At 40.8% G+C, this 23,357-nt stretch overlaps 3 protein-coding genes across 4 annotated transcripts in view; 2 read left to right on the plus strand and 1 right to left on the minus strand.

The window, feature by feature from the left end:
- Window positions 1-1,246: 1,246 nt before the first annotated feature.
- qpct (glutaminyl-peptide cyclotransferase) lies at window positions 1,247-11,387 on the minus strand. The gene is made up of 7 exons (XM_032500532.1): window positions 11,116-11,387; window positions 8,172-8,318; window positions 7,502-7,783; window positions 5,719-5,886; window positions 4,518-4,617; window positions 3,822-3,935; window positions 1,247-2,525 (listed from the first exon to the last, which is right to left on the minus strand). Exons 1-7 carry the CDS (start codon window positions 11,245-11,247, stop codon window positions 2,344-2,346), a joined length of 1,125 nt encoding a protein of 374 aa, XP_032356423.1. The 5' UTR covers window positions 11,248-11,387; the 3' UTR covers window positions 1,247-2,343.
- A 444-nt stretch (window positions 11,388-11,831) lies between these two features.
- Window positions 11,832-19,338, plus strand: mocs3 (molybdenum cofactor synthesis 3). Its single transcript, XM_032500531.1, has 13 exons — window positions 11,832-12,053; window positions 13,001-13,133; window positions 13,245-13,337; window positions 13,978-14,098; window positions 14,977-15,051; window positions 16,144-16,261; window positions 16,528-16,636; window positions 16,733-16,795; window positions 17,304-17,467; window positions 17,652-17,699; window positions 18,262-18,358; window positions 18,440-18,547; window positions 19,132-19,338. The coding sequence occupies exons 1-13, from the start codon at window positions 11,961-11,963 to the stop codon at window positions 19,287-19,289; spliced, it is 1,380 nt and encodes a 459-aa protein (XP_032356422.1). The 5' UTR covers window positions 11,832-11,960; the 3' UTR covers window positions 19,290-19,338.
- Window positions 19,339-19,951: 613 nt separating this feature from the next.
- prkd3 (protein kinase D3) overlaps window positions 19,952-23,357 on the plus strand; it is a 41,865-nt gene continuing 38,459 nt past the window's right edge. The window contains exons 1-2 of one of the 2 annotated variants that reach the window (XM_032500681.1): window positions 19,952-20,382; window positions 21,289-21,928. In XM_032500681.1, coding sequence (XP_032356572.1) covers window positions 21,641-21,928 — 288 coding nt within the window. In that variant the 5' untranslated portion in view covers window positions 19,952-20,382; window positions 21,289-21,640. The remainder of the gene's footprint in view (window positions 20,383-21,288; window positions 21,929-23,357) is intronic. The other variant, XM_032500680.1, reaches the window with a different exon arrangement.

Raw genomic sequence — 23,357 nt, forward strand, 5'->3', positions numbered from 1 at the left:
TTCTAAGATCACACTGTTGCAGTGTTAAAACGTAGAAATGTATACATTGGGCCAAACATCATCTTATGTCCTTGCTCTAGGCTGATATGGTGATAAATAAGAACAAGTATTAGGAAATATCAAAATAAAAAAGGACTTTCTTCAGTTGAAAAATGAAGGATGATTTTAATGTATATTTATTTCATAAAAGTGTTAAAACTCCAGCATGTTTGGTGCCTTTTGTGCCATTTGTAAAGTTAGTAGTTTTAAAATTGTGGCTTGTTTCCTGGTTTATTGTTTTCTAACACTCTAAAATACACGTCACATGGGTGATTCCCGGCTCTTTCTACAACTCCATTACTGTACAGCTGGAAGCTGTTGCATACTCTGCACTGTAATCAGAAGCAGATTAAAGCTTGGCTGTTATTAAACCTAGGCACGCATCAATTTGCAATCAAACAAAAAAATACTGGAAGCACCAATACAGAGCTATAAAACAACTACAACTCTTTGTCTTTGTTCCAGCAGGCATGGTTTCCTTGCTGGTTAGACAAAGCCAAGACATTTTGAATAGTTAAAGTTAAAAATATTTTATTCACTGTAGTTAAAACCGAGTAATTTTGGTGATTACTGACAGGTAAAATGCCTGAGGTAAGCTTTTATAGAAAACACAAAAGAAGTGAGGATGAGTGTGATTAGCACATTATAAGAAAAAAAAGAAAAAAAAGCATCTCTATAAAGCACTGCAGGGCACGAAAGCTTTACCACTGTATTTGAAGACAGTTTTCTCAAATTTCTGGAGTTGTGTGGAAACTATCCAACACATTGCAGTCTTAGGTGACTAATGGCCCTTGAAGCACTTATTCTTTTTAATCTCCTTCAAGAAAAGATATACAGTATGTTTGTGTACATTGTTGCCAGGCATCACAAATACTTCTGACTGCAGCAAACGGTAGAGTCAGATCCCCGTTCAGTTCTCTTTTGGGCTGGATTATAGGGGATCTGGGTGGTGTGGAATTCAGGGGAGGTCCTCCCTGATAGGATTAAGTGAATCATGGGATTGTTGTGGAGGTAAGGCGGAGGGATGGAAGGGGTGTTTGGTCTGTTGAAGAGGAGAGGGCCCAAGCTTATAAGGCTGAGAGAGAAAGAAAGAGTTGAGCACCAGATGGAAAGCTGGAAGAACTGCATTAGCAACGCTATTGTTTTACGTTAGAATTACAGAAAAAGTTAACATTTCCTCATACAATAGGTCACCTTAGATAACCACTATGATCATCATAGCGACTTCTTTATTCACAGTATTTACCATAAAACAAAGACTCGTAAAGATAAGCAAACTCTGTATGGTTTCGCTTGTATTCCAAATCAACATTTATTTCAGCCTCAAAATACAGGAAGTCCAGTTTTGGCACTGTATATTATTCTGGGATCTACAGTAAGATCGGGCTACTAATGTGATTTCAACAAAGGCAGGCAAAACATCAGCACAGGAAGTTATCCACTTCACTATCTAAGATGACAGGATATGAAGGGCTAAAGAATACATTTAAACCCACTTCCTGCCCCTGACAGGCTTTCTCTGAACACATTTTCGTAGGAGAGGATATGTCACTAGGCTGTAGCTAAAACACATGTCATGTGTGTTGCTTTATTCTCTGCTCCTTTGTATATACTTATCACACATGACAGGTCAGAGATTTTGGATATCCACATAGCAATTCATAAAATTATCACCAACTTTGGATTTGCAATGCATTCATGTATTTCAATGTTGCCAGGAAAATGATGGTGGAAAAATAAAGGGTGTCATAGCATTTTAACTGCTTACAATTATTTTCTTTAACCTCTGCGCCGTGCTTTTTCCTTCTCTTTGAGGCACCAGATCCTAGACATTAGCATTGATCCCTCATCACAGTGGAAAGGAGGGTTCGAAGCCGATATAAAGAGAGCAGTGTAGTAAAAAACACACAGCAGAGCCTGTGTGCTGGGGACTTAAGACCTAAAGGCAAGATGAAGCTTCAGAATCTTGAAGTCTCTTATGAACCCATTTGGGAACAAAGTACATTTCACGTACAAAAGCCCAAATATGTTTAGAAAGAGATTGCAAAATAAAAAAATGTTGATGTAGATGACATCAAGCATCTCCAAACATATTAAACATATTCGTTATGTAAAATGTTTTGTGGGGCTGGCACCTGACTGATGTGCAACCTCACAATTAAAAAGTCAATGAATACATATTGTTGATGTGTTTAAACAGCATTAAATACAGTGTATTCCTTCCGACTATAAAATAACAGCTGAAGATCTTTACTACAGTGAAACATTTAAAAGAAACTTGTCAAATTGGTATGCTGGGATTTTTTAAGGGGCATTCTGTGGGTTTGCAGGGAGGGCGGGTCTGGCGTTGAGGTACTCCAGAACAAAAACCTGCAGGATCTTGTTGAGGTTCTGAATAGTGGAGCGATCCAGGTTCTGCTCGTTGTCATCAAACGTGTGCCACACGGACGGGAAGGGGGAGGGGATAAGGTGGAGGATGGGTACACCTGACAGAGAGGCACAGAATGAGGGTCACCCAACAGAGCTACACAATATACACTCACCGGCCACTTTATTAGGTACACCTGTCCAACTGCTCGTTAACACTTAAGTTTCTAAGCAGCCAATCACATGGCGGCAACTCAGTGCATTTAGGCATGTAGACATGAGAGAATCTCCTGCAGTTCAAACCGAGCATACGTATGGGGAAGAAAGGTGATTTAGTACTTTGAACGTGGCATGATTGTTGGTGCCAGAAGGGCTGGTCTGAGTATTTCAGAAACTGCTAATCTACTGGGTATTTCACGCACAACCATCTCTAGGTTTACAGAGAATGGTCCGAAAAAAGAAAAACATCCAGTGAGCGGCAGTTCTGTGGCGGAAATGCCTTGTTGATGCCAGAGGTCAGAGGAGAATGGCCAGACTGGTTCGAGCTGATAGAAGGGCAACAGTGACTCAATAACCACCCGTTACAACCAGGTGGGCAGAAGAGCATCTCGGAACGCACAGTACGTCGAACTTTGAGGCGATGGGCTACAGCAGCGAAGACCCATCGGGTGCCCCTCCTTTCAGCTAAGAACAGAAACTGAGACTACAATTTGCACAAGCTCATCGAAATTGGACAATAAAGATTGGAAAAACGTTGCCTGGTCGGATGAGTCTCGATTTCTGCTGCGACAGTCGGATGGTAGGGTCATTGGCGTCTACAACATGAAAGCATGGATCCATCCTGCCTTGTATCAACGGTTCAGGCTGGTGGGTGGTGTGTCATGGTGTGGGGAATTTTTCTTCTTGGCACTCTTTGGGCCCCTTGGTACCAATTGAGCATCGTTGCAACGCCACAGCCTACCTGAGTATTGTTGCTGACCATGTCCTCCCTTTATGACCTAATGTACCCAACTTCTGATGGCTACTTTCAGCAGGATAATGCGCCATGTCATAAAGCTGGAATCATCACAGACTGGTTTCTTGAACATGACAAGTAGTTCGCTGTCCTCAAATGGCCTCCACAGTCACCAGATCTCAATCCAATAGAGCATCTTTGGGATGTGGTGGAACGGGAGATTCGCATCATGATGTGCAGCCGACAAATCTGCGGCAACTGTGTGATGCCATCATGTCAATATGGACCAAACTCCCTGAGGAATGCTTCCACACCTTGTTGAATCTATGCCACGAAGAATTGAGGCAGTTCTGAAGGCAAAAGGGGGTCCAACCCGTTACTAGCATGGGGTACCTAATAAAGTGGCCGGTGAGTGTATGTAATCATATTTTGCATTAGTTGTGTCACTTGTTGTGTTTACCTCTGTTTAGGAATGGTATATGATCATCTTGTACATGGCCAACAGGTTGATTGGGCCAGAAATATTGCACGTTGTCATGATCCACAAGCTGGTTCATGGAGTGTAAACGCCTTTCTGAGGAGAGGGTGGACAAAGCGGAAAAATAATATCTGTTGGTTCAGTTTAAAGAAAAAAACAAACATTGTACAGATATAATTTCTTAATTGTTTGATAAATCAATCATTTGCTGTTTTGCTTCATCAGGACTGTGTCTGTGTATTTTGATCTCTCTCTCTCTCTAATAATTCTCCATTAGCAATTTAGCAAAGCTAAACAAATATATATAATTAGGATATAATCTCCACAGTGCAGTCATAACAGCACACAATTTGCAAAGAAGTGACAAATTAGCAATCATTTGAGAGTAAAAAACGAATCGGTGGACACCTGTGCTGCACCGGAGATTCTTTGTTTACTCTACACTGTTTTGTCCTGCCCTAGTTGCACCGGATTGTTGTGGTTTGCAGAAGCGCAGAGAACTCTCTCTTTTCCATGTGCAATAATTTGACTGTCAGCATAGTTGCCACATTGGCAATGATGACTGTCTGAACTGACTGAATATGACCGAATGAATTAAAGTGACTCATGTTTGTGGCACACACTCACTAAAGTAAACAGATTCGCATAGTGTTTACAGGGATTATTATGATTATTTACCAATGCTCTGCAGCCGGGAGAGCCAGTGTGTTGTGCTGGGGAACTGGTTGCAGAAGCGTGGGCTAGGAGCCCCGATCAGGTCCATCAACACAAACAGATCCTGGAGGGGAAGAAACAGGGAGAAAGGAGAGAAACAATGCTTGTGATGCTCATGAGAAGCTGTCTAAAAATCCATCTACAAGTTAGTTTCTATAATAATAACTAATAATAATCAATGGATAGACCGATTATCGGCCTATGCCGATTATCCGTATCAGGGTGTTATTTGCCTGATAACCAATAAGGTTAATCAACTAAAAAGGGCTCACTCGCGTGCCTGGATAGCTCAGTTGGTAGATGTATAGAGGTTTACTCCTCAACACAGAGGGTTTGACTCCGACCTGCGGCCCATTGCTGCATGTCATTCGCCCTCTCTCTCCCCTTTCATGTCTTCAGCTGTCCTGTCAAAAATAAAGGCTGAAAATGCCCCAAAAAAGAATCCCTACTTCTAAAAGTGCGCTGCTTTGGCTCCGCCACAGCTCTGTGTATGTCCCTCTGCTTTGGTTTCACTCACCACTGAGTCAGACCTACAACACTATCTGACTATCTCTTACCGTGCATTATGTTGAAAGTTTCTAATTTATTAAATAATCGCTTAAAGCTATTAAACAAAGTTTTTTGTTGGAGTTTGTAAAATTCCAAAATCTTAATTCTTAAGATTTTCATTAACTACTAATAATCAATATCAGCCTTGAAAAAACAGTATTGGTTGATTCCTAATAATCATACAGACACACACACAGACATGCACGCGCACGCACGCAGATACTGTCTGCTTTATCTCTGTCTATCCACACAGGAATGTCGACATTTGTAGATAGCCAGTTGCTCTATCTCTCCATGGTTAGGATACAGAACTATATACCAAATAATGTGACATCTTGTTAACATAGACTGTATACAAAATCAGTTTGATATCAAGACACCCAAGCCTCCCAAATGATAAAATGGGTGGCTTTGTGGTTTGAGATTTCTTCAAAACACAAAACTATTTAAGACACGCACCTCCCTAGTTGAGGGGTATGTGTGGGCTGTGCGTGTAAGACGAGATCAGGGCTAATCAGATTGTATTGAGATGGGATGATCTTGGGTGTGATTAAGTGATTATGCTACTCTCAGGTGGGTTAGGCAAAAAATGTGTGGGTAGAGAACTATGGCGTACTATGCCGTGCAGTTGGTTGGTGTCTGTGGCTCCGGCGGGGTGTGGGGTGCTCTCCATCTTTTGGGCAAGGTGGCGAGAGCCGTAAAGGGAGTCTGTGCCCGTCCACTGGAAAAGAGCCTCCTCTCCATCAAAGAAGAGCAACTGGAGAGTCAGGTCGGAATTGGAGCTCTACATCGGAGAGAAAAAAAAAAAAAAAGACAGTCAAGGCATTCCTAGAGATTTGCTGCCCTCTAGTGGTTTTGAAGTTACAGTGACAATACACCTGCCTGAGGTTTTCTCAGGTAGTTTTTAGGTGAAATATTTCTTTTTAATTTTGTGACTTCCCAAAAATAAGCTTCTGTGATGGTCGGTTTACAATTTCTTCTATGTCATTTATCAGCTTTGATATTGATTATGTGTCCACCTCTATGGCATCTAATCTATTAGTATTCAATGGGATTCCTATTCCCACTGTGACCATCGTGGCAGACAGCTGAGTCTGATAAACATCTCTCCCTGTCACAGGCCCTGTCACCGCCCGCCCAACAGACTGGGGTCTGAGCTCAACTGTGCAACAGGGAAAGGCCAGAGGAGCAAGCTGCATGAATACAAAGTGTTTTCCTTATGCTTCCCTCGTTTGTGGAGCAATTTAATATGGTTGTTGGCAAATACAGTATGTGTTACTTCCCATAAAAACAGCACCAATAATTATCGCTTTTGTACTCAAAATGTTTTTGTTGCCAATGATGTTGTGTTTGAGCAGAGGTTAGTTCATACATAAAGGTCCATGGCACTCTCTAAATTATACGTAATATGAAAAAATATTTTAATTTAAAGAATTTCCTTAGACTTTTACCTACGAAGCTATAAGCTAATTTTCCATATATTTAGCACTGAAAATGCGTAAGGGATAAGGCTGGCAAAATTCTACACATTTTTTCATGAACAAATCACAAGAAAAGACTAACAATAAATTGATCATACTGACAGGTGTTTTGTGTGTAGCTGAAGACTGATTTAGAATATTCCTTCATATATGAGCCACAGTGTTGCATTGGTTGACATGTTACTTCATTACCATTACCATGAGCACTGTAGTTTATTTTAAAGTCAATTGCATAGGGATGTGTATTAATCTGCAGCGGAAAATAGTCTCTATAAATGCACTACTTACTCCAGTTAAAGTAATGTATGCTAAAAACTATGCTGCACAGTTGTGTCAGGAAATTAGTTTTAAAAATTATTGAAACTGAAAATTGTTAAGTACTGAGAGACAGACTAACACATAAGTGGTCTTTTCGTGGAATTAGTTGACAGTGACAAAAATATGGATAACACTAGCCTTATCCTTCAACTAAGACTATTTTGCCTTAAAGCCTTGATAGGTGTTGTTGTTAGTACTACCTACTTTCCTCTTCTTTCCTCCACTCCAACACTTGTTTCTCATGTTTGAGTGACATGAAGTCAAAAAATGTAAAGATGTTGACCCAGTTCCTGGAACTGTCTGCAATATGTTTGGCCTTGTTTTCCCTGAAGCTTACTGCCATTACATTAGTCTTGTTGTTCTATGACTTGCCTATGATTCATGACCACAACACAAGTCAGTACACAACCACAAAAACTAAAAGACAGCCTCAAAATGGCCTGAGTATCATTCAATGCACCGATCTAATGCACACCTCAGGGATTAGAGGCATCTACACATCACAGACAGACAGATAGGCCAGTAGCCTAATGTATGGCCTAATGCATAGTGTGCCCTTTAACTTCAGGCGCAGCTTTAGGTCACATGCTAGGCCACCACCTTCTGAGCTTTAAGTTCTTCATCCAGGGCTCGTGCCAGCTCCAACATCATGGCACAGGGAACAGCAGAATCAGTGGCGCCTAGGAACTCCCTTCCGTGCCATTGTGGTGGGTAGTACTTGGAGTCGTAGTGACAGGCCAGGACAAGGCGGCGATTGGCTGACGAGTTGAGGGTGGCAACTAGGTTAGTGAAGGGCAGGGTGCCGTAGGGTGTTTCTGACGCAAACTTATCCTCCGTCACCTCCCAGCCTGCTCCGAGGGAACCAAGGGTTGTTTTGATATGCTGTGAACACACACGAAGATTACGTGTTGGTAATAAGCATTCAGTCCGTACCTCACTTCAACACCACCTTACTTATTAGCTGATGTAAGGCTGTGGGAATATAACATGTTGCTTTCCAGTGTTCCTGGAATGAAACACATTTTTTCTGATAACTTCTTGAATTGGTTGTATTTTCTACTATGACAACATCTTGGGGCATAGGAGGTGGAGGAAGACTCACGCTCAGGTGATAGGTGATGCCTTTAGTTGCCATGACAATGCCAATAAAATAGTGTTTTCCATGAAGCAACAGTAATTGTATTGTGACATTTTTCTTTCCATTTATTGTCAAATACAAGTGTTTCTGTATTTGAAAATGGTGCAGCAATGATCCTGTAAATAAATTCACCTCCTGCACGGCCTGGCTGCCTGGAGAGCCTGGGTACCTGGTAACCAGCAGCGGCCTCAGGTCCCTCAGCCACATCTGATCCAGGTCAGTGTGAGACAGGGCGGCACTGATCTCATCTTGTGTTAGAGTGAGAGCTCGGTGATGGAGCTGAACAGAGCCAAAAGGAAACAAACAAAATAGTACAAAATATATGAGAAACAGCATTTGGTTCAATTGATATGTTCATGTAGGAAGCAATAAAGGGTGCTCAGATAGATTACTGCAATATGGCTATTAACATCAGTGTTGTGATGTGTGGTCTACTGTTAAGTAGGGGTGGGAAAAATAATCGGTTCTTAGATGCATTGCAATTCTCTCTAGAACAATTCAATGCTCAATTCTGATAAGTTAATAATGGGATAATGGACAACAACTTAAGAGTGTAGGCAAGAGTGCCCCCCCCCCCCCCCCCCCCCCCCCCCCCCCCCCCCCACACACACACACACACACGCACACAAATGGCCAAAAGGAAAATAAAAATGTGTTTTGTATGTTTACACATGATCTAATAAGACATACGTTAAATAATTAGCCATACACATATAGGCCGTTCATCTACTTTATCACATTACATCTGACCACCTCATGTTTCATGTTCTAAAAAGCCAATTCTCCACCTTTAAATGACTGAGCCTCTGAAATGGAAGATTACTGTGAGAGAAGGTGACTTTCACAAGCATGTTTAAGGCTTAAGCATGGAATGACTACAAAGTAAAAACCTCAATAGACAAAACATTTCATCGAAACTTGTGTGTGACAAATAATGTATATGTCAAAATCTAACAAACTGAGATTTATATGTATGTTTTTTTAAATCACGCATGAAAATGTATATAAAAAAATTGTTGCATCGATATGCATCAATAATCGGTTTAAAATTGAATCGTTGGCCTCTGAATCGGAACGGAATTAAATCGTGAGGTGCCCTGAGGTTCCTGCCCCTACTGTTAAGCAATGCAGTGTTGCAAACAGGGTATGGAACATAACACATTATTAAGCAATATTTACTCATGTTTTCAGTCAGTGTCTGCAACGTCAACAACGTCTTAGTGCAGCAATATGGAAGTTTTTCTATGATGCATTTCAATTGAGCAGCAAAGTGGATGACACATCATACAGAATAATTGATTTTTGTGTCATAACACTCATATTATTGGAAACCACTCACTGGGTCACTGTTAGTTACTGTAATATCACATCCTATAACAATGTCTAAAAAAGCCACACATTATGTTAACATAAAAAATTGAAGAGTGTGGTTAGACACTGATTGAATGTCAAAATACACACAGGGCTTCTTTAGAAAAGCAGGAATCTAAAGAATAAAGAGGCAGAAATGTAAAGGGTGCTTGTTATCATGCTCCCCCTTGGTCTAGGAAATAGACATTATTTAAAAAAGCAAATCAACCAGATTGTGTAATTTAAGAAACACAATATGGATCAGGATTCAGGTTTTATGCCGTGTGCTAAATTATAGCCATAGGTTTAAAAACACATTGATTCTTCGATCCCTTGGCTCTTTTTCATTTGGTCTCAAAGTTCACCTGCTGAGCTCAGTGGTTGTCCTGGTAACAAACTGAACCGAGAGGAAGGACAGAGAGCAGGAGGGAAACAGACGATGGTGAATATCAAAGAACAGTCACAGACTGTTTTGTGTGTTTTGCACTGCTCCAGCCTCTCCAGTAATAGGCCCTCTGGGTAGAGGTGTGGCAATATGATATATTGAGATTATCAAATTGATACTGGCAATTCTTTTAATTATCAATTCTTTTTTTTTATCAATCATTTGGTCTTAAAAATGTCAGTAAATAGTGAAACATGTCCATCACATCTGCCCAGAGCCCAAGGTGAAGTCTTCAAATAGCTTGTTTTGTGCGAGCAGCCGTTCAAAACCCAAAGATTTAAACTTTCAATGACATAAACAGCAAAGTATCTCAATTAAGAAGCTGAAACCAGCAGATTTCTGACATTGTTACTTGATATGTTATGTACAGTATGTCTCCTCTATTTTTATAGAAAACCACAGAGGACATATGTTCCCCCTGTAGTTTCACTTTACTGTCTCAGACAATAGGGGAGGGAACATTACTTGTTCATCGCAATGAAGCATGAACACTTACTTACAAAACCTGTTCACGCTATGCAGTGGGCCGGTACTGACTCACGGAATGTAATTACAGTGTGGCATACAGTGCAAAATGCATCATTATGTGACCACAAAGATTGAATACAGTCATATACAGTGCTAGGGCTCATTAAATTCAGAGAGGGTTAAAAGGGGTTCCAATTAAGGTCTATAAATACCAAGACCTGCAATTGGAGGATCAATGATGATGACTGTGCTGCCATAGCAACTAGGCAAGGAGGAGAAGAGACGAAGTACATAATAAGGGACATGAATGGCCAAGCATACCCAGGTGCATCTCAGGAGAATTACACAACAGCGCTGGAAAACAGTGCAGAGGCTTGCTGGAATATCAGGAATTACATATTACATTTCATATAAGATGCATATCCAAACTGTTTTGGGGCACTTATAGTTTTGCCTTTCTCATAATGAATAGTCTACTGGGATATTATCATTTTAAAAGGGAACAAATGAACAGATAGAAATACCATATACACAATTGGAGTGAATCATTTTTTAGACAAATCAAACATTTCTCTCACAAAACAAATCAATATATTGGGTTCAGATGCTTTGACGTTACAAAATAACGTATACAAATATTTGGAGTTAATAGCAAGCATTGAGCCTTGTCAAAAGTAAGCTACTTGATGCTGCAGTTAAATAATAATAAAAAAGGTTTCACTTTAAGAGACCGGTTTCTTAATATCTAAATGCACAATCAAGACTGCCTGGAAGTGTGTTGATAATGAAAACTTACTCGATTACTCGACTTACTTTTTTTTGTGTCCAGGGAATTCCATCGGTACAGTGAATGAATGTCACCCAGATGGCCACAGTGTAAAATAAACGCATTTTGGAGGCACTGTGGCTTCGCTCAGCCATCGTTGTCGTCGCTCCTCTCCACATTCCTGTCTCTCCTCTGTGAAAGCTTACAGATCATGTGAAAAGCAGGAGGGAGGACTCGAATCTCGAACTAACCACAAAGCGTCACTGCTGTGTGTGTGCGTGTGCACGTGCGTGTGGGTGTGTTGGCGCGCGCGCGCGCGCTTCATCCACATCCACATGACATATGACACACGGACCCCATATATCCCTTTGATTATTGCTCGTTTCAGCAGCAGACCACCCATGCACTGCATACCTACACATGCCAAGACTTAACCCAGTGAACTCATTATCTCATAACTACTGATCAACCAGTAAATGGGAGCTTTATATTTAACAAAAAAAAACAAAGCCCCCCCGCCCCCCCAAAAAATAAAATAAGTGATAGCCTATAAATGAAGATCTCATTCTTGCTGGAACTTAAATGGGAATGCTTTGTTTAGAGATTTGTGCAGTACACTGAAATTATGGTGGAGTACAAAACGTTTTCTTTTTCAAAGAGTAAACAGCATTAAATAGCCTATTTGTCTACTTCTTGTTTTGTGTAAAAGTAAGAAAAATAAATTAGATCGGTGCTTCGCACGTCACTTACCACGTGGTCTCTTTGTCACGTGCTCAACCCGGAAGTTTGCACCGTGTTTTTGAGTTACATCTTTCACCGTCTATGGTTACACCGTAGCTACATACGATTTGTAGCTTATTTTTGACATATCTTTTACTGTACGTTAGGAGCCATGGCACAAGAGGCGCGTTGTTTGAAGGCACAGCTCGAGGAGAAAGAGAGAGAGATCGCTGCTCTGAAGAATAAACTGGAACAACTAGAACAAGTACGAAAGTCTTAACGTTACTAAAATTACTTTACATTCTGTTTTGTTCCTATATAATTTTTTTTTTTAAATATATAATCTATTCGCCTCATTTGTTAGCTTGCAGTTTAGTATTTATGGTGTACGCTGGCTGTAATGGTGCACTCATCTTTGTATCCAAGGAAACATTGCTTAACTTTAACAGCCCCTTTGACGCCAGCTAACGTGAACTTAAACGTTAACGTACCTGGAGACGTGACACGTGACCGTCAACTAGCTTTAGCTCGTTAGCTAGCAAGTGAAACACATAACTGTCCCGAAGTGTGTCGATGTGTATCTGAGGGACAATTCAACATTAAAGCTCAGTAAAGCATAGACCTTGTAATATAAAAATAGAGACAGCTAACAAACACAGAACATACAGTACATGCAGGCATTGTTGTAGCTCCTGATGTCAGTCATCATGAAGCATCCGGACGTGCACATTTGCATGTGCTGGGCAAATAATGAGCTCGAAAAGAGAATTGATTAACTGATTATATGCAGTACATTTGAGGCAACTATGGCCAGTTATTAAATTACGCGGATTGATCACACAATATCCTTGTGAATATCACATTAACATTCAAGTTATATAATTAAATGCAAAAAAACATGTACATGCTGTAATTATACATTCAAATGTCTTTGAACTAATCTAAATCAATATGTAACTTCAGGGAGACAGAAAGTTTTAAAAGTTCCAAAATAAATATGGATATTTTAAATGAATAAGAGACAATGCAGACTTGACTCATTTAATCTTACATGCTGAATAGAATATAAATACACATACTACAGTATAACAGATGTAGCTCATTATATTGTAGAGGCAGGTTGTTGAGGGATGTGATGCCACTTGGCTCGATATTTAACTTAAACTTGTTTCTTATATCTTGTGTAATAATTTCTCCCCGATGTGATATAAGAGCCATGCCTCAGGACTGGAGCTGTATGAAAAAGTGACCCCCCTAACCCCCCTGAAAGCCAAAACAGCCCTAAGCAATGAGGACATCATGCGGTACAGCAGACAGCTCCTTCTGCCTGAGCTGGGTGTACAAGGTACAGATGGGTACAGACATTGATATTCTGATATAAAGTACACTTAGCATTCTGTCAAGTGAGATTAATGGCATGACTAAACACAAGAAAATTAATCTTGATTGCCCACAGGTCAGCTAAACTTATCCAAGACCTCAGTGCTGATTGTGGGCTGTGGAGGACTGGGCTGCCCCCTGGCACAGTATCTTGCAGCAGCAGGCATCGGTAGGTAATCAAGTTGATTAATGTTCAGCATGACCTTGTGCCAAACAAATCAAATCATTAACCTTGAAATAAATCTGCTGTATTTATGTGAGTAATTTTTTGAGCTGTCAACGTGTTGTTTTTTCCCTTAGGCAAGGTCTAAAATTAGGAATCTGGTTCACCTCCCAGTGGCTGGTAAACTAAATAAATGTACCTGTGGGGAAGAGGTTTGCAGCCATTAATTTCCATTTCCAAAAAGAAATATATCTCACCACCCATTTTAGTCCTGTTTAATGATTAACATCAGGTACACTGGGAAAGCTTAGGTAAAGAGACAAGAGTGTATTCACGGCTTCTTATTTAAGACTTACTTATTTTATGAACATTTTTTTCTTCTCAGTCAAAATTTTACTACCGGTTGCCTCAGGTGAAGTTTCAACCACATTGTTTTGGCTGTTAAACTAGGGAAAATTAGAAAAACAAAGAAAGCAGATACAAAATTAGAGTTAAGAATCGGCAAATAAAAAGTGTCAAGTCTTACAAAGCCACTCTTTGTTAAATTTGTACCCCGGTTTTAGAGTTTAATCTTCATAGTTTACCAATGTTATCCAGGTTTGACATTTTTTCTAAAGCCTTTCTGACTGACTTTGTGTCTCTGCAGGGCGCCTGGGCTTGCTGGACTACGACGAGGTGGAGCTCAGTAACCTGCACAGACAGGTGCTTCATGGGGAGGAGAACCAGGACCAAGCAAAGGCTCTGTCGGCTGCCAATTCAATTAAAAGGTACCGATTCGCGCCTGCAGACATTGGATGAGAAATTATGTGTGTGGTATATAATAGGTGAAAAGCACCATATCAATATTATCTAGTAGAGCAAAAGTGTTTGGAGTATTTGAGGAATGTAATCCTACATACATTTGTGCCAAAAATGCACAGACAGACTTGAGACAGAGAAGCATTTATTTTTGATATTACTTGTAAATGTTGTCTAACCATGATACGTGCTGTGCTTTCATGTGTTTTGTGACCATTTGGTTGCAGTGTAATGCATGCTGGCGCTCTCCAGTCTCACCACAGGTTATAATTGGTTGTGTATTTCTCCTGAGTCTGCAAATATTGTGTAAACATGTTATTTTAGAGAAAGCTGTTTTCGGTGCCATTCTCCCTCACAGTGGGCCTACTGTTGTTCACACACACATGTAGAGCCATGACCACATGAGGGCGCCGTTTCTCTTACTAGCAAATATCTTGTACATTGTTTTGATGCTGTGTGTCACACACACACACACACACACACACACACACACACCTTCTTACTTTAATTGTTCATTACTGATAGTTTACCACATGCACAATAGAACTTGAAATACAAGGGTCTTGAGATGATTTTTATAGTTGGGACAGACAGTAAAGATTAGGAGGGAAAGAGAAGAGCAGGAGCCATAATGGGATTAGGGTCCCATGTCAGATTCAAAACTCACATATTGCCATTTGTGGTTGGTTCTTGGATTAACCAAACCACCAATATTACCCTAATGCTTGTTTTAAGACATTTGTTAGAAATACTAATCTGGTTGTAATAAAGCTGCTAATATGGAGGACCAAAGCCAGACTTCTTAGTAAATTAATTGATATTTCTGAATGTGATTTTATGTCTCCAGGTTGAACTCAACAGTAGAGTGTATCCCTTACCACCTGCAGCTCTCGTCGGAGAACGCCTTGCAACTCATTCAACAGTATCCTGCTGCAACCTACATCTGTTACACAGACCTAATTATTCTTTGTCATGGAACTATCTTACAGCTGCCAATTTAATTAAATTCTATTTATAGTATCAATTCATAACAAGAGTTATCTCAAGACACTTTACAGATAGAGTAGGTCTAGACCACACTCTATAATTTACCCAACAATTCTAGTAATTCCCCCAAGAGCAAGCATTTAGTGCAACATTGGCGAGGAAAAACTCTCTTTTAGGAAGAAACCTCGGACAGACCCAGGTTCTTGGTGGGCAATATCTGACGGTGCCTGTTGGGGGTGTAATGAGAAGTGGCAATAACAGTCACAATAAAGATAATGGAACAGTGACTAGAAATAGTAGTTCATGTAATTCATGTCATAGCAGGGCACTGCAGGGCGTTACAGGGCACAGCAGAGCATAGCAGGACGTAGCAGGACATAGCAGGACGTGTGCCAGGACCACAGTGATAGCTGCAACCATGATTTTGCTGCCACCCTAATCCAAGGAAACATCCTGCGTGAAAAAGAACATAAAGACTCTGGGGAATAAACTCCCCAGAGCTAGGTTAGTAACAAACATTTGGAAAGAAAGAGGAGAGAGTAGTTCAGTATGTCGAAGGTAGTTCCTCGACAGTCTAAAACCATTACAGCATAATTAAGAGAGACAGGTTAAGGAGAGGAGCCCGGTTAGAGTTGGGGCTAGAACTCTCCCCAACCGGATCCGGCTGTATTGGCCTTTCTCCCTCTACTTTGATTATATTATTGATTATATGGTAAAGGAATCTCGGGTTAGGCGGACGCTGCGACTCATCACACCCTAACCCTTTATCAAAGAGGAGAGTTTTAAGTTTACTCTTAAATGTGGTGACGGTGTCTGCCTCTCCAATCCAGCCCGGAAGCTGATTCCACAGGAGAGGAGCCTGATAGCTGAAAGCTCTGGCTCTTATGCCATTCTATGTCTTTTTCAGGCCTATATTGCTTATATTGCATGACTAGTGTTTTAGGAATTCAGTTAGGAAAAGTGTACATGTGACTAACCAATAATACAACCTCTATTTGTGATGACACTTTGACTTTGCTGACCTCATATATGACATTGTGGCTGATTGTTCAGACAACGTCCCCACTCGTTATCTTGTGAATGACGCCTGTGTGCTCAGTGGCAAGCCTCTGGTGTCAGCAAGTGCACTGAGAATGGAGGGACAGGTGAGGTAGAAAGGTTTTTGTGCATCAATGTGGCAGAAGTCCATCAGCTCCTCTAGATGTGCAATGTTACTTTACCAGTGTTAAAGCCTTCTTGCTGTGTGTGTGTGTGTGTGTGTGTGTGTGTGTGTGTGTGTGTGTGTGTGTGTGTGTGTGTGTGTGTGTGTGTGTGTGTGTGTGTGTGTGTGTGTGTGTGTGTGTGTGTGTGTGTGTGTGTGTGTGTGTGTGTGTGTGTGTGTGTGTGTGTGTGTGTGTGTGTGTGTGTGTAGCTGACAGTATTTAACTACTGTGGAGGCCCCTGCTACAGATGTCTGTACCCAGTACCCCCACCACCAGATACTGTGACCAACTGCTCTGACGGAGGGGTGTTGGGAGTGGGTGAGTCTCGTCCCCTAACTTACCCGGGAGCCATTAACTTTATACAAAGTACGTTGTGCAAATAGTTGTTAGTAACATGTTCCACTTTTCTTTAAGTTCCGGGGATAATGGGCTGCTTCCAAGCTTTGGAAGTCCTCAAGATTGCCTCTGGACAAGGCTGTATCCTTTGGTTTTCAATTCTAAACTCCCACATTACATATAGTACGTACCTTGGACATTTTGTTGCTTACATTAGAATTTTCTGCAGAGTCATCTAATGAATCAACAAAGAATTGCTGAAAATGCTTTCACTGTAGCAAAGTTAGTGATGGGAAGGGTGTTTTGTGCCTGTCTGATAAAATATGCACTCTGCTGACTCTTCATTTGCCATTCCCATGAGAACTCTTTTAAAGCTGTTGTGGTTAAAGTATTCTCATGCTAATATTGAGACTCACATTAGAGAATAGACTTCCCCTATCCTGCCCTCTGTCTTGCTTTGTGATACCCATGCTGACACCTGGCTCTTATGCATCAGCCAGGGAAGTGCCGTACTGTTTTCCAATCAAAATTGCTGAATGTTGCTATGGTGTTCATACACAAATGGGGGACATGGCAGCCGATTTACTGAATGAAGCAATGCGTTGATACTTTTCAACACAGTAGCCTTTTTCTTGACACGGTGTGCCAGCTTCCTGCGGCCAACAGCTGGTGATGTTTGACGCCCAAGATATCAGATTTAGGTCCATCAAATTGCGGCCCAAACAGGCCGGCTGTGCAGTGTGTGGAGAGAACCCCACTGTAAGCCAGCTAGTGGATTATGAGGCGTTCTGTGGGTCTGCTGCCACTGATAAGGTTTGTCATAAGAGTCAGAACTGCTGGGGTACCCCGTATTATGCGTTCATTCACATTTTCACAGGAATGTTTTCTTTTTGTGATTATTAAGAAGTGTTTCTCACATCAGATGGATTTTGCCATACATGTCATTATTCTCTAATCATAGGAAAAACCTCTCATTGCTTGGTATCATGTGTTTCAGTGCCGCAAACTCAACCTTCTTTCCAAAGACCAGAGGATCACAGTACAGGTAGGAAATCAATGGTCCAGAACAGTTGGCCATTGCGTGACTCCCTGTATTTAGTGCTGTTTATTGTAAGATTGCTCACAATTTTCATGGGCATTCATAAACTGATTACATCTCAGCGCTGACCCAGCCCCGGATGGCAAATGACTTAAAATGTGCCTGTAGATTTTCTGTGGGAAAGAATAACATGTTCTATTTGGCAGTGAGAGCAGTGGTAGTGGATTGCATCTGTTCCTGGAGAATTGGTGCTTTCAAACCCACTGAGTCATTAGGCACAGAGATTGGGATCATGATTGATTGGGCTATAATTAAGATTGTGCAAAGGGTCTCTATTTAGAAAACAGTTTTGTTTCCTGTGATTTAAGGAAAAGCAGTTAAAATACTCATATTACTGCATAAATCCAAATCCAAGCAACATTTCAACATTTGCTGAGAGTAATTTAGGTTTCCCTGTTTAACTATATATATGAATCAATGTCTTTACCCAAAAGACAAAGCCACGCCTCTCTCTAATTAAAGAGTTATTAGTATTTGTGCGTTAAGGCCAGTTTTAATGTCATTCCAGGATTATAAATCGATAATGGACAATGCAGAGCCCCATCTCTTGTTAGATGTGCGCCCTCCTGTGGAGGTGGATATATGCCACTTACCTTTCTCTCTCAGTATCCTTTCAGTGATGGAGGCTCAACATCAATCTACTATTTCCCATTTCTGTGTAATTATGCTCCTTATATTGTTGCCAGACATTCCCCTCTCAAGTTTAGAGGAGAGGAAGAGTGAACATATGCAATTACTTCAGGAGAGAATCAGCCAGTTGAAACAGCAGATGGAAGGGGACTGCCGGCCTCCAGGTAACATATCAAAACACCATTTAGGGTCTGGTCCGTACATGTTGTTCGAAATGAACAGGCATGTAGAGCCACTTGTGCATATTCACAGTCCAATGTGTGGTCTCATAAAGTTGGGCTGCAGACTTATTTTGGATAGCTAGTAACAGATTGTAATGGGGTTGCTAGGTGACCCTTTTTCCAAAACAAATGTGGTCAATCTGAGCAGCTGGCCTCCTTCAGCTAAATTAATATTCAAAATGTTATTTCGGTAAGGTTCTGGGCATTCACTGTGTTGAGCTTTCTTTATCAAAGAGCTAAATTTAGCTTTGTGGCGTTTTAGCTTAGCATTTAATACAGCCTTGGTTGTTTATTATTGGCACAATCAATGATTTTAAGTATATCCCTTAGTGTAATATTTGTGTCATTCAAACTCTTGTGTGCAGCTTTCTGTACCTTACAGCCTTTCTGTGTGTTCCTTCATCATAGTTAATGCTAAGTATATTGAAGTTAAGTAATACTTTGAATCTGACGCATATTGAGTCTTTAAGATTTACTGGTGTCACCAAACTAATCTCTCAGTGTGTTCTTTCTGCCAATTCCTCCAGTGTATGTGATCTGTAAGCTGGGTAACATCTCTCAGAAGGCGGTGCGGGTTGTAGAGAAGATGAGTGGATCAGAAGTGGACAGAATCACAGTGAAAGACATCAGTGGGGGCCTCATGGCTTGGGCACAGAGAATAGACCCCACTTTTCCACAGTATTAATCCATTTTGAATGTTTTTTTGTCAATAAACTGCATTCTGTTAATCATCAGTGTTGATCTTGTTTTCTTATATATGTATGTATGTACTGAACATCTTGCAGGTAAATTGACTTTAATGTCATTACTGAATAGCAAAATCTCACATACAACGTGTACCAATAGATCAGTTCCTAAAATGTGTTGTGCAACCTGCTGTGTATAGATCAGTTCATCTGAAAACACGAGCTGGCAGTTAGATAATACGTAAGCATCCTTGCAAAATCATGTCCCTCTTCCTGTTTTTTCTGTCAATTCGTAGAATTAGTAATTGTTAATTGAACAGATAGCTTCCTCATTTCAAAGAAAATAAACATGCAGTTTCCATGTCAGGGTCCTGAAGCAGACACAATGGCCCATCTAGCCCTGTTTTCCCTTTAAACCTCTGTTTGATTGAGAGCCAACATAGTAAAGACTTCAACTTTCCTGATTATTTATTGAAGTAAAATGAAATCAGTCTATTTCTCATGTGGCTGGGGACATTAAAAGGAACCCGTTCAATGGCCCCTGGGGACTCCATGGATTCCACTTTGGAAACCAGATACAAACCGATCCGGGTCGTTTAGAGTAGACTTTAGTTTCTTGGCATGGCCAAGTTGAAATAACGGAAAAGAAAAGCACATGCGCATTGACTTGAGCTCCATCGGAGGCGCCATTGCTTTACATCGCTGTAGTTCAAGTTTTCCTCCCCACACATGGAAAGTCAGTTATGCGGAGAAAATAAAAAGACTCCAAACCCCAGCGACGGTCGCTGCTCTTTTTCTCGTCAAGCAGGGGGAGTAGACACCGCTGGAGGGAATAAAGATGCGCATGAATTTACAATCTGGAATAAAAGATAAGAGAAAATAAATGGACGGCTCGGTCAGTCTCAGCTCGCCTACATGTACAACTAATGTCGGAATTTGTTATGTAAACTACGACGCTGCACTTTTTGCGTGTGACTTCCATAAAGTGCAGAATCTGAAACTTCAGCCTCCGCTTTCCTCAGTTGATGGAGTTACAAAGTTTCTGCAGTAAACTCACAATGGAAAGACAAGCGCCCTTCGCTGACTGTGAAGGTAAAGTATCATTTCAGAAATATTTAAAGCGACGTTTGGTTGTAAACGGGCTTTACGTGAGGAGATATCTAGTTTCAACTACAACAAGTCCTCTGAATGTGTACATTCAGGTCTTGTATAACTTGTTTTGCTGGCATTATCGACTCGGGTTGTCTTCTGCCTGCAAGCCAATCGAAAGTGGGAGGGGTGCAGATGTTAAGGAGCCTCGGTTCCAGATGTTTGTGGAGTTTGAACTCTGTAAACACAGAAATGATACGCGTTATCAACCTTTACACGTCTTTCAGGCTGTTATTTAATTGGTTTGCGCACGAGCAGTGTTAGTATAGTATTGTTAGTTGACCAAATGTCAAAAAGCTCGATAGTAAAGTTCAAACTTATGATCTTATACATAAAGGTAAGCTGTGTCTCCTTTAGCACGGTCCATTTACAAAAAGGCATATGAGTTAGCTTAAAGCTAACCCCGGGAAGCAGTTACAACCAAATCAATGCAAGGCAGCAACAAAACACAACACAAGTAGGTTAAAAATCTAATGATAATCTTGGAGAAGTACAAGTTGAAGTTTTCAGAAACAATTATAGCAAGGGGAAAAAAATTGATAAAGATTTTGTGGTCTTAATTTTGAAAAGTAGCCTATGTATATAAGCTTAAATAACATTTTGATATTAGATGTGGGTGAAATCCTTTGTGAGATGAGAAGGCAAATTGGCTGAAACATTTCTAAATTAATTCAACTAAAAAGTGTTACAATTGGAAAAAAGTAGCAGTTTAATTCATACAGCTAGACAGAATGAGAGCCTCTAATGAGCACTAGTCCTTTACTGTCTCTACTTTATTCATCATAGTTTTTTTATTATCAAAAATAGCACTATGTGTGTTTGTCTGTGTGTGTATGTTTGCGGTGACAGGCTTCCTGTGGTCAGAATGGATTACTGACCTCAGTAAGGAGAAGGAGCGCCACTTCAGGATATGATGCTCTTTGCAGTGAGAAGTCTGCGTATTGTTCACAGACTTTTTCTTCATCGCCTACCCATCAAGTGAATAAGTGTGTGTTCTGTGAGCTCAGGTGGGCGGATCACTTATTACCCCCTTTTAATTCATGAAAAACAATGTTACTTTGTTAAATCATATATTGCTGACTCGCTACCACTGATGAAGACCAAAGATTTCACCAACCAAGAGTCAACTGTGTTTTTTTCTGTCAGCCTTCACTAAAACCTCCACTATTCAGCATTCCACGTTGCCTTTGGAAGAACCCCAATGTCTGCCTCCTCTCCCCCATCCTTACCTCGAGCCTTCCTCCACTCTCTCCATCCGCGCCACCCATCCTCGCCGTCCGCCCCGTCGCCGAGCCCACCCGGACTGCTGTACACACGGCTGTCCAACGGCAGTCACAGCGTCCCCAGCCCTACTAACTCCCGCAGCTCTTTCCATGGGGTGTCCTTCCTGCTGCAGATAGGACTGACCAGAGAGACAGTGAACCTGGAGGCCAGTGACCTGTCGCTGTCTTCTGTTAAGGACCTGGTGTGCTCCATAGTGGACCAGAAGGTAAGCGACTTATCGAAGCACCCCCTTTTATATGATTCACACTCTGTTTTCAGGTAGAAAGGACATCTGTCATCAAACATTGTTTCTCCAATGTCATCTGAAGTGAAAGGTTTTCCACATACACATGCAAACCGACTACAATTAGCTTGTTTTCAAACTTTAGCATGAATACCCAAGGCAGCGGACGACCAACATGATGCACCATCATGTGTTTTGCCATCTTCTACCATATTTGTTTAGTTTTTTTTTTCTTCCAAATCAGACATCTGGGCCTCGTGCCCCAAAATGAGTCAACACCGCAGAAGCATGCACACGGACAGCATGGCTGCTCCTCCAGTTACAGCACACAGTTTAGTAGTGCCAGTTATTTACATTGTGGTATGATGTTACTGGAGTGTTGGACCTAATTTATTTTCTATGACACTGGTAATGTGTTGTAATGAGTGTATCCTCAGCATAGGAAGTGGCTTTAAATACAAGTATAGGCTTCATCATTTGCCATCCCATATATTGCTTATGTGAGAATATCTAAAGTGCAAATCAACGGCGCCAGCTTTAATTTGCCTCTTCTTGTTCGTTTGTGCTGGAAGTGGTTAGGCTAGTCCTGATCACAGTTGTGTGAGTCTGTTTATAACGTGCAAAGTAAAGAATGAGGATAAAACATGGCATTTTTCTTTCTAATTTGAAGTGGCCCCATGTAATAATAAGCATAATCTACCTCACCACAGATGTTGTGCCTTTCATATGAAGTGGTTTTGTCTGTCAGAAAAATATGTTTTGCACTAGTGCAAACACCAAAACAGTATTTCACATAAACTGGAGCGATAAACTAGCAGTACATTTGTAGAGTAAGTTATTGGAAATTAAAATGAAAATTGATAACATCTATTATGTATCTACTAAAATGATATTATTTCTAAACATATGTGCAATCGGTGCTCTAAACCTCCCATTCAGTTATTGTATTTTTTTGAGCCCATGCATGCATACTTTATAGATGTGTGGGATTAATGGTGAGCAAAGCCTGTTGGAATAATGAAATGGCTCCTGTGTGCATCCACACAATTTTTTTCTAACCTCTTGTGAATAATGATGATTACTCCCTTTGTGTCTGTAATTATCATCGACTGGATAAAAAGAGGGTGATTAAGAAAAAGCACTTTCATCAGCCACCAGGATCTGAACATTTAGGTCGGTCAGAGCTATATTTGTGTTTGAGACGATGATAATGGAAATAAGGAAACAAAGAACTAGCAAGACTTTTGTTGTACCACAAGTGAAAGATAGTGAAGGAGCTTTCTCCATTGAGCCTGTATTGAGTCCTTTGGTTCCACGTTGTCCAAGTTGACATTCCAGAGGAGCAGGGTAATGTTGTTGTTCTTTACGAGGTCTGCTGATTCTCACTAGCTAGTTATGAACAGTTCTGGTC

This window comes from Etheostoma spectabile, chromosome 20 (assembly GCF_008692095.1).
Source record: "Etheostoma spectabile isolate EspeVRDwgs_2016 chromosome 20, UIUC_Espe_1.0, whole genome shotgun sequence".
Taxonomy (NCBI): domain Eukaryota; kingdom Metazoa; phylum Chordata; class Actinopteri; order Perciformes; family Percidae; genus Etheostoma; species Etheostoma spectabile.

Bases quoted from the DNA above. Each gene is read 5' to 3' on its own strand.
- mocs3 (XM_032500531.1), top strand. From the start codon at position 11,961: ATGGCACAAGAGGCGCGTTGTTTGAAGGCACAGCTCGAGGAGAAAGAG. The intron at 15,052-16,143 runs GTATCCTGCTGC...TGCTGACCTCAT, and splicing joins GCCTTGCAACTCATTCAACA to ATATGACATTGTGGCTGATT. The intron at 18,359-18,439 runs GTATCCTTTCAG...TATTGTTGCCAG, and splicing joins CCACTTACCTTTCTCTCTCA to ACATTCCCCTCTCAAGTTTA.
- qpct (XM_032500532.1), bottom strand. From the start codon at position 11,247: ATGTGGAGAGGAGCGACGACAACGATGGCTGAGCGAAGCCACAGTGCC. The intron at 5,887-7,501 runs GTGGTGGCCTAG...TCTCCGATGTAG, and splicing joins AAGAACTTAAAGCTCAGAAG to AGCTCCAATTCCGACCTGAC. The intron at 4,618-5,718 runs GTACGCCATAGT...CTTCCCCTCCAG, and splicing joins CCAACCAACTGCACGGCATA to GATCTGTTTGTGTTGATGGA.